This window comes from Lytechinus pictus, chromosome 2, assembly GCF_037042905.1.
Source record: "Lytechinus pictus isolate F3 Inbred chromosome 2, Lp3.0, whole genome shotgun sequence".
NCBI lineage: Eukaryota > Metazoa > Echinodermata > Echinoidea > Temnopleuroida > Toxopneustidae > Lytechinus > Lytechinus pictus.
In genome coordinates this window covers 48,029,959-48,041,069 of record NC_087246.1, presented here as the reverse complement: position 1 = coordinate 48,041,069, position 11,111 = coordinate 48,029,959, and the positions used below count along the sequence as shown (strand labels likewise).

The following is an 11,111-nucleotide window of genomic DNA, read 5'->3' as shown; positions in this document are numbered from 1 at the left end:
GTTGTCTATTTTCTATTTTCTAATCCAACATGGATACTCTTCCACTATAAGTTTTTAAGAATGGGAAAAGTTATAACATTGCTACACAATTTCCATAATATTTTAGCCATTTCATATGAATTCATAAAATTGATATAAGGTTTCCTAATTTTGATCGTCAAATAAAAAGCATTTCGATGACGTACTATATGGGGCTGCGGTATATCGCGCATGCGCAAATACACTACGATCACGAATTGACCTAGCAACAACAACACAGGAAGAAGAAATATGGTGAGAAATGTTGTCTGTATTCTATATTTCATGTATTTTCATAGTATTATAGAGTGAAGGTCATTATGTATATTCGTTCAATAATTCATAAAGCACTGGCAAATCAATTATGACGATAGGTGTGATAGTAAAGTAAAGGAATAACTTAGATGTCAGTTGTGTGTGGGTTCGTTTTGCTGTGCAACCCCAGTCTCTAACCGGGAGCTCAGCTCCGCCGCCGAAGCCTCTCCGAAGGCCCGTCCCTGGCTTGGTCCCGTATAGACGGCTGGCAGCCGTCTGTAATTTCGAGGAGTTTGTTAATATTTTTATTTTTTTAAATTCTCCTCGTACACAGACGGCTCGCTATCGTGCAGCCACCATTAGGGGGTTAACAATGCGAAATCCCCCCGACGGGGCTCATCGATTTTTGTCTTCATTTCATAAAAATATAAAATTAAGAACTAGGTCCTAGGCCTAAGCCCTAACACTAGTTACTAGCAGGTAACAGTTAGGGCCTACCAAAATAAAGATTATTATTCCATTTTGGCCTGAAATGCAACAAAACGGGGAAAAATAAATTTAAAAGAGGAAAAAACAGTGACTTACTTTCGGCTGTCATGCAAATTCACTTCCCTGTTTTATCCGAACTTAATACATAAACATATTTATTGAGTCCCCTGTCAGCCCTGGCTGTAATATAGATCGAGCCAGAACTTTGGTCTCCATATGGAGCCAACGGAGTTCAGCGGAACAACCAATTAACAGAGACCGAAGCTTTTGGTCTAGGTCCCGTTCTGCCGTAGAGCTTGGTGATTGATTTTGTTGTATATGATCAGTCAAATAAAAATCTACCTCGGCTAGCTAGTCAAGGGCCTGGGCCTGGAAAGTCCTAGAAGATCGCACCGGCAGACTTCGACTTTTTAATCTTAGATCTAGTTTTAACGTTAGATCTACTACTACCTCGAGCGAAGTTCGTGCACTCCACTTCACTACCGCTACACTACGCTCCACCTACCCGAACTTCGAGACCGTGAACTCGATCTGATATTCCGAGTGACAAAGGTGGGATTTTATGGGGGGGGGAAATATAAAATTCATGCAACATCACGATATTTAAAAACAATTAAAACTAATATTTTTACTTTACACCAAGTTTCACTTCTTTTCCATGCTTCTATCAGTCTCAAAATTGGTGATTTAGAGCCAACATGAAGTTCCTCACACGTATAAATAATTCGCTGCCGATTTCAAAACATCGCATGCGAGGGTCCGAGCTCGGACCGGACCCAGTACCTCGCGCATATCGCATGCGATACGGCAGCGAATTATTTATATGTGTGAGGAACTTCATGTTGGCTCTAAGGTCAAATATCAATGAACGTATTGTATCATTATATGAATAGTGTTTTTTTGTGAATAATTATTTTATAGTAGTTTTCAAAGTCAACACTGCTGCTATATTGAATCGCGTGATGCAGGTGAGACCGCCAGAGGCATTCTACTTGTTCAATATAAACTGAACTTCATATATTGTTCAATTTTGATTACAGGCTGAAGTTGAAGATATAGTCAAGAGGTTAATGCAGCACCCTGGTGTGACTGGAGTTGTAATTGCCAGTTGTGAGGGTGAGTTAACCTGCCACTATACCGGCTTCTATTTGTACCCCCCCACATTATTTCTGAGTATGCTAGGATTCTCTTGGTTGAGGTTAGGTGTTTTTTGTTGATTTTTTTTCCCGGGGGGGGGGGGGGGGCACTTCCATTGACGAGTGGATACCATGCGCGACCATGGGGTCTCGAAAAGCACCCTAAACACGTATTTTCCATATTCTGAAAATGCACCCCTTAACAAGTATTAGCGTCTGACACCCTACCCTTAACAAGTATTGGAAACAAAAAGATACTCTATTCCCTGAAATGAACCCCTAAACAAGTACAGCAATATTTTATTGTTATGTCACGGGTCCGTCTGTCGTCGGCTTTACCATTACCCACCATTTGGTTTAGTACGGCCCCACCTTCCACACCTCGCGCAAATTGGACTCTAAACACGTAGTGTTGGGGCAAAAAGGATATCCTTTATGAAACATTTTAATTTTGTTTCATTATGCCCGCAAATTTGACCCTAAACAAGTAGCTTTCCTAGCGAAATAGATACAATTTTTTCATTATTTTAGTATTTTTGACACCCTTATCACGTTACGTACGTAACGTGCCCCATCTTGAAAATGACATCCTTTTTACGTGTTTTTTTGGTCGCGCATGGTATCCACTCGTCAATGGAAGTGGCCCCCCCCCCGGGTTTTTTTTACTCTTGTAGATTGTTAAAGTGTCAATATTGTCATGAATCAATTCACCTTTTTTTATTCTCAGAATATGCTCTTGCTAGTTCAATTTTGAAATATAGCAACATTCATATGGTTTTGTCCTGTTCAAGGACTTCCGATTATTCAGGCAATTTATTATTTTTTTTGGTATTTTAATTAAGGGCATGTAAAATTTGCAACTTCTATAAGGCACATGCCTATTCTAAAATTTACACATATTGGATCATAGGAAATGTTTGAAAAGGCACAAATATTTAAGGAAAATGAGACCAATTGAAAAGACAATTGGCCATGGCCTCTGTGGCCATGGATTAATTCAAACCCTGATTTGACCAATAGAGTCACCACAAACAGCAAATTAATTCTTAAAGCTTTCTACTTTTAAAGAAGTACAAAATAATACACAGTTGCATTATATCCTCTGATGGTGATGGGTGATGCTGCCATTTTTATTGGAAAACTGAAAAGTGACTTGTGTTTAAAATAAATAATTTTGAATATTTCTTACTGCTATTTCATTTTATCACAACATGAATATTTAACACATGACAAAACATATATCAGAGCCTTATTGTGCTTTGAAATTTGGCAGAATGTGATGTGATAAGTTTTCAATCAGAATTTTTTAAATTTCCACAAAATTCCAACATACTAAAATTAATGATGAGTTTGATGGAATATAATAATTTGTGATCTTGTGTTAGAGAAAACCACAATTCCTGATTATTAACTAGGCCTACATGACACTGCCACTTGTTATCTAGTCATGAAGTTGCCATTTTTTAATTTACATAATATTGGTGATCTTGTGTTTCAAACATTCATAACTTTATTTTTCAAAATTTATCAACCTTTCAGCATTCTGTTCCTCACATCCTGTATTTCTCCTTTCACATACATGTATGTATCTCATAACATAGGTTACATTTTTAAATATTCTAAATATAAAATTTTCATTGATATGCCGTCTTGCTTGTCATTTCTAGGAATTCCTATCAGAACGACATTTAACAACGAAAAGGCGACACACTATGCAGCCCGATATGTTGATTTAATCAACAAGGCCAGGAGATGTGTCCAAGATACTGACCCTACAAATGATTTGTCATTCGTCAGAGTCCGTACCAAAGCTCACGAGATAATGGTTGCACCAGGTTTGTAACTGATTGATTTAGTTTGTGTTGTTGGCATACCAAGGCGCCGTAACACAAAGGTTAGCGATTAATCGCTAAATGAAAAGACCAATCAAGATCCTCGTTGCATGCGCATTTAGCTTAGTAGACTGACAATGAACCAATCAGAATTGTTCGTTGAAATTAGCGATCAATCGCTAAAAACCTTTGTGTTACAGGACCCAGGGGATGCTTCATGAAGCGAATAGTGTGTGTTGTCCATCTATGTGTACCAAACTGAATGTGATACATGCATTTCAAGAAATGGAGAGATGATTTTCATGTAATTTAAAGCTAGATATAGGTCCAATAAATGACACTTTTGATCTGATTACATTTTGGGTTATGGTCTAACGAAAAATGTTAGGTCAACGTGTGCTAGCTAGAAAAGTATATTTGTAGATTTTTGGGGGACAACTGCATGTACAGTTGCATGCAAAATTAATCACCCCCTCCCCCTATGCCATATAATTTTTAGTTTTACAAAATGGAACAAACCAACTAAATTGTATATTCAATCGCAGACAAAAAACATTGTGAACCATGTTCATGTTTACAACGTGTTTATGTGCTAGTGATAACAAAAAGTTTTGGATTTGATATTAGTTTGCTCAATCATATCTGTTCATGCATGAATGAACATGAATCAAAATGTTGATTAAAAGCAAAGGCTATTACTATATTGTCTTGAATATAACATGTAATTTGGTTGATTTACACATACATATAGTTTCACTTCATAATTGTAGAAATTTGCAGAAATATACCACTGGGGCTGCATAATTCTGCATGTTGTTGTACATAAATGTACCTCAATGAGTGATGGCAAGATGCCAGTGTAATATCAGCAGTTAAAAAACGTAAAGAGCAAGTTCGCTGTCTTCATATAAGACATCCTTCAAAATGTCTTGTTAGTGCAATATCTAAAAAACTGATAAACAGAACTTCGTGCAACAGCATGTAGATCCCATTAGAATAGTGATGACTGCATTGACCGTTGCAATAATATTTAGGGCTCATGAGATCACAGGTCTAAATACACTTAATAAAATTTATTTCATACTACGGTAGAGTATAATCTCTGAATATATGTTTTTAAGTGAACTATCCCACACATTTGATTGAATGAAATTTCTGATTTCTGTTCATGATGCTTGCCCTCAAAGTACATTTCTATTCGGAATCGGTTGATTTTGTAATGTTTTTTTTTTGTAGCAAAAGCATATTACTTATTGCTTTCCTTTTTTTTTCTCTCTCTCTCTCATTATTACAGACAAAGATTTCATATTGATTGTGACTCAGAAGCCATCGGAGGCATGCTGATTATACTTCAAAGAATGAGGAGCAATTTTGCCCAGGGGTAGAGTTGACATTTCTTCTTTTTCATCTTAATCTCACTTAATACCTACCATTGAGATTCATGCAACAGACATGTATGATATCTTCGGCAAGGGATGGTTTATTAATCGGTCAAATCTCAAAAGTACTCCATTCCATGGTCTGCAACATTCATTTGGAGACTATTTGAGAGAGAGTTCAAAGTAGATTTTGAACAATGAGAAATTGTCGCTTTCCGTGTTATGTACAGGTTTATTGTATTCCCATTGAAGATACTTCATACATCATTGTTGTAATGTCAATCTTGAAAATTTCAATAGGAACTCTTTTTTGGTTTTTACCCCTTTTTTTTATTATGCTGAAGCTTTGATGCATTCACAATTGCCCCGTCTATTATGTTAGGCTTAATACATACATATAATCGCAAGGTTGTGAGTTCGAATCCCCGCTCTGCCATAGTCTCCACTTAGATAAAAGACCCGAGAGTAATATCTGTCGTCTATAAGGTCAGTAACTTAACGGAAACTGTTTACTATGTAATTGGCTATATACCAGCTGGCGTTTACCAGCAAAAGCTGTCCTGCCGAGTTCCTATGGCAGGAGAAATTTGAGATCTATATACACTTTCTTTTTTCCTCAACACCAGGCATTTCAAGAGGCATTATTTCAAGACTACCCCCCCTCCAATCCCTGTGCTTTTGGTGGCGTACACCACTGAATTATGTCCCATTGTTGGTACCTTAAATTCAGGTTATAAGAATCGTAAGTTTTGGAAACTGAAACATTTTGTGAATCTTGATATTAAACTAGGAAGTCTGTAGTAGTTGCTTCAGGTCACACGTCTGTCTGTGCTCCATGAAGCATCAATTTTTTCTGTAATTTCTTTGATTACTTTCTACTCTAGAATAAATTGGTTGTATATACTTGTACATTGTATGATATACAGTAGAAAATATTTATTTCATGAAATTTAGTCCTTTGTCAAGAGCAATAAATGAGCAGTCCTCCGTAAAAACATTTTTATTGGAAAGTATTATTTTTTTTTAATGATAGTTTTGAATTGCCCATGACTGTAGATCTATTCTTTGTTTGGGTTGTAAGGAAATCTTTGCCCTTCCGGACTAGGTTTATTTTTACGACACCGATATCCACTAGCAAGTCATGCATAAAACGTGTCTCAAGAAAACCAAATCCCTGTATTATCAATTTCTGATTCCAGCACAGCTTATTTAGTATTTGATATTATAGAATGATGATGAGGATTCCAATCAAATAATTGGCTGAAATTGATCACATGACCAGTAAGTCATAACAGGGAAACTCGCGAATGACTGGTACTAATGACTAGTTTCATTGATCAGTCATGGGTCCCGTAACTCAAAGGTTAGCTATTAATTGTACGCTTGATTTTGACGATTGATTGTACATTGTAGTCGATGCAATCAATCATAGAAAAATGTTCTACGATCATTGCTAAGCTTTGTGTTACGGGCCCCTGGTTTCAAGATGAGGATGGTTTATCAAATAACAAGGATCCACATCAATATCTTTTAAAACATATGGTTCATATCATTTTGCTTGAGTCTTAAGGGGTGTTGCAAGAAAATATTGGCAATCAATTGCAAATATTCTGTTGCAATTTTACAACTGAACGATTGATTTTAGTTTTAGCAAATCAGATTACACTCCTTGTTTCAAAGAGCAGATAAGCAATCAATCTTGAATTTGTGATTAATTGCAAGACATGATTGATTTACGGACGAAAAGTAGATTTCCAGTAGATTTCTTGCAACACCCCATTAGAATAATTACTGACTTGTTGCCTTTGAATCGGTCCAAATGCCCTCAGCTCTGCCTCAGGCATGTCAGAATTGTTCCAGAGATACCTTTTTTGTATAATGCTTACTACTGTCCCTGATGATCGAATGATGTGTAATATTTTTTCCACTAGTTCAATCACTTTTGTTTGTGTAAATGCACATATAAACTTCAGATTTATATTCATGTATAGACATCAAATTACTTCTGGGTGTGTAATTTATATTTTTGTCGGGTGCGTCGTGGTCTAGTGGTTCTGACTCTCGCCTTTTAAACAGAGGGTCGTGGGTTCGAATCCTAGCCATGGCGTATTTTCCTTCAGCAAGAAATTTATCCACACTGTGCTGCCCTCGACCCGGGTGAGGTAAATGGGTACCGGCAGGAAGTAATTCCTCAAAAAGCTGTGCGCACCAGAATCGGTAGACTAGCTTAGCCGGTGTAATATAGGAGCGCCTTGAGCACCTAGCAAGGTGAATATGTGCGCTATACAAATCCTGTATTATTTATCAAGGAAAGGAAAATTAGAGTTGAAATTATTTAATAAAATCCTAGTTCACTGCACATTGTTTGTTACAGAGAAAGAACTCTGCAGGTCTACCTTTAACATTCAAGATATTCTATTGCCATGTCTTTATATTATTGTAGGACATTTAAAGGCGCATGTATGTGAATATTTGTAAACAAATACATATGAAATACCAGTTACACTGTAAAAATGAAGAGCTAATTTAGCACTTAAAGTGCAGTCACTATACAAGCACTATAAGTACTAAATTAGCACTTCATTTTTTACAGTGTAGTATGTATCCTTACATCATCAGCCACCAGAATTTTAATTTGATGCATGACGAAAGATTTACACAAGATTTGACAGTGAATCTGTGCAGTTGTTTTGGGACAGTATTCACTTGACCCTGTACAATGAATAATATCTCATGAAGATATAACCCAAAGAATATCTTCCTTACCAAATCAGTATACCATAATCTAAAAAGCAAATCTCAAAGTTTCTTTTTCCTTTCAGTTGCTTGTACCATTTTATTAGCAATGGTACGAAAAATACACGGACAATTTATGATTCCTTTTTGGAAAAAAAGGAAATAGGAAATTCTCACCAATTTGCACCATTTGTTCATGATGTTGTAAAAACATGACGAAATCATTTTAATTTATTTCCTGCCAAATGCCAATTATATAATTGATCAAGCTTTTTTTCGTTTATGCTATCTTCCAACCTATATATGTAGGTATTTATTCCCTGTATATTACCATTGCCTGCTGTTAACAATTAATGTTTGGGTTCAAATTATTTTAAGATTCAGTCAGTTTTGTTTGATATTATTACGATCGTTCATTATCATAGAAATAAATAATGAAAATGAACTTTTGTATAAAACTTTGTACATTCTTGAAGCTGGTATGTACAGTTCAAGTCAAGTGACATATGAGAGAAAGAGGGAGAGAGGGGAAGAGGAAGAGAGTGAGAGAGAGGGAAAGGGGGCAGGAGGGGGAGAGAGAAGGGGGGGGGGGTTGAAGGACAAGGAGAAGGGAAGAGAATTAAGTCCTTCCGACGGAATAACCTTGATAATGCCAGGAAAATTGTTGCGTTATAGATCACGTACGAACAGTGGCGTAACAGGCAGGGGGGAGGGGGGGGGGGGGGGCAAGCTGCCTCCCCTGGCGGAGTTCACCGGGAAAATAAAAAAACAGAGAAAAGGAGAAAAAAAAGGCAAGAAAGGGAATGGAAGGGGAAAAAGAGGAACGGGCGAAAAGGAAAGGGAAAAGAAAACTTAAGAAAAAACATAAAAAGGGAAACGGAAAGAAAACGGGGAAAAGAAGGAAAGAAGAACAAATGAGAAAGATCAATTCTCCCCGATATACAAATACATGAGCATGATTAGTAAGACAGTGAAATAAATTAAAGATGACAATAAGGCAAACAAAAGCGGGAAATTGAGGTAGAATGGAATGAGCCAAAATCTAAATTGGAAAATAAAGAAAAGGGACAAAAAAAACAACTACCGGGCTGCCGAGGATTGACGATATCATCATAAACTTGCTAAATCTCCAAAGCTACCGGGGGCTCTGTCCAAGACCCCGTGCAGTGGGGGCTCTTCATCTGTAACCTTTAAAGGGTTCTATAACGGCCCCTGTATGGACCCGTCCTGCATTAAACTTTGCGTTTAAGCACTGGCGTACCGGCCGGGGGTGGTCCCAAGAAAATAAAAGAAAATAAAGGAGGCAGCGAAATGAGATGAATAAAAAATATATATGACATGAAATTTGCTATGATGTAAAAATCTATCACATAATTAGAATTTCATTTTCAAAAGGAAATTTTTCTTTTTGGCTCGCTTCGCTCCCTGACGACTTTTTACAAATTTCCCCATATTTGCTATGGTGTGCCCCATCAAAATATTTGGATGATTCGGTACACAACTGCATTGAATTTACGTGTTGTGTGAAAGCTATATAAATATACAAGCAATTTGATTAAAATTAGTGGCCATCTGTAAGGTTTAAAATGGCTTTAATATCAAGAGGTTCCGGGGCTCGGACCCCACCAACATAGCACTGTTGTATGGATGAGTTTGGACCATGGCCCCCAAAAGTTCTACATACCAAACCGAAAAAAAGGAGGAAAGACAGAAAAGCAAAGGAATAGTGTATTCTGTTTTTCTGAATATCACGTCAAAATCTATTTTCATGTTAGATTCTCATGAAAAGGTGATTTTTTTTTATCTTGCTCGCTTCGCTCGCTCAGTACTTATATTAAGCTACTTCTTGCCATACTGGGCCCCCTCTAGCATACAGAGCTTCGCCCTGATGCGCACAATCATAACAAAAATCCTATTCACCGTGACGTACAAAAAAAGAGAAAAGGGTAAAATATGATATCTTTTTTTAAGATTATGTCAAAATCTATCAAAAAATTGGATTTTTGTAATAAAAATGTCACAAAATTTTTGCTCGCTCGCTTCGCTCGCTTGCATTTTTATATTTTGCCCGATACACCATGTCGCCCCCTCAATTTTTTGTTCCACTGGCATGATATGACCGGGAAATTTTTGGCTCTTGCCCCCCCCCCCCTGGCCACCAACCCCTAATACGCCCATGCTTACGAAGCCGACGCCCCTGCGTACGATCCAATCAGTGCCACTTAACTCAGTTACCTCTTGTATTTCCTTGAACCAACATGGTGAACATTGATGTTTATTGTCTTTAGTAACCACCCCTAGCTCTACTTCCGACTTCAAATCATATAAGATGCGACGCATAATTCCTAGATATTATGTTGTCCCTATTCAACTGAACGTAAGTATCACTTCCCCTCACTTCTTTGGAAATGATATTCCTTAATTGGGAAATAACACTGCAAATCGACTTAGACCGGCAGCCCAGAGAACTCGACCGGACGCTGGACAAGGAAATGACCCTAGTTTGATGGAATTTGGACTTGCTGGTCAAAATTCCTCAAAATGCATCTGCTGAAATGACAAACAAACTGCAAACTGACCCTTTTCACCTTTTTATTACACATTCTACACGTAGCATGAAACCGAGAGAGTATGCTTGTTTTTGTTGAAACTTTCAGAATATAGGCCTACAAACATGTATCTTTAACATAGTATAGGACCCCTCCTTTAAATAATCATGCCAAAATAATGTTTAAATAGTTATTCAGATTCGGTCATGTGATTTGCATGCACATCATTAGTTTTTGAGCTTTCTAATTGCCGAAAATCGATTAAGAATTTGGTTTTCCTTATTTCGCCACCCACATTCTCCTGAAGACGGATGATAAGAACACACTTGTCGAAACGTCGAGTTTGGGACCAACGAACTGCCCTCTGCGTTTGTTGATCAGGACCAATAATTGCCCACGACTCGGAAAGATATATGGTGTACATTGAAACCCGCTCCACATCACATCATTCTTTTATCACATATCATGTAAAGGCCTGGTCACACCGCCCGAGCGTTGTTGGAGCGGTCGATCGTGGAGCGGAGAGAAAAAATAATCACCGCTCGCTACCGTTCACCAACGTTTAACCAAAGTTGGCCTCCTTTAAGGCAACGCCGAATACGCTCGGCCACCGCTGATGGTCCCTCCTACCGCTCCGAAAGTTTTGAGCTGCTCAAAATTTTGACTACCGCTCTTACAACGTCCAGTCAAAGTTTGGCACCGCTAGACGAAAGTTCG

The 11,111-nt window shown here is 37.7% G+C and overlaps 1 protein-coding gene across 1 annotated transcript; it reads left to right on the top strand.

The window, feature by feature from the left end:
• The first annotated feature begins 201 nt into the window (after window positions 1-201).
• On the top strand, window positions 202-8,290 carry LOC129254121 (dynein light chain roadblock-type 2-like). The gene is made up of 4 exons (XM_054892574.2): window positions 202-273; window positions 1,803-1,878; window positions 3,566-3,733; window positions 5,025-8,290. The coding sequence occupies exons 1-4, from the start codon at window positions 271-273 to the stop codon at window positions 5,072-5,074; spliced, it is 297 nt and encodes a 98-aa protein (XP_054748549.1). The 5' UTR covers window positions 202-270; the 3' UTR covers window positions 5,075-8,290.
• The last annotated feature ends 2,821 nt before the right edge of the window (window positions 8,291-11,111 follow it).

What these genes read in the sequence shown, in the direction of transcription:
- LOC129254121 (XM_054892574.2), top strand. An exon ending in TGTAATTGCCAGTTGTGAGG is followed by an intron (nt 1,879 to 3,565) that starts GTGAGTTAACCT and finishes TGTCATTTCTAG; the next exon opens with GAATTCCTATCAGAACGACA. An exon ending in CGAGATAATGGTTGCACCAG is followed by an intron (nt 3,734 to 5,024) that starts GTTTGTAACTGA and finishes TCATTATTACAG; the next exon opens with ACAAAGATTTCATATTGATT.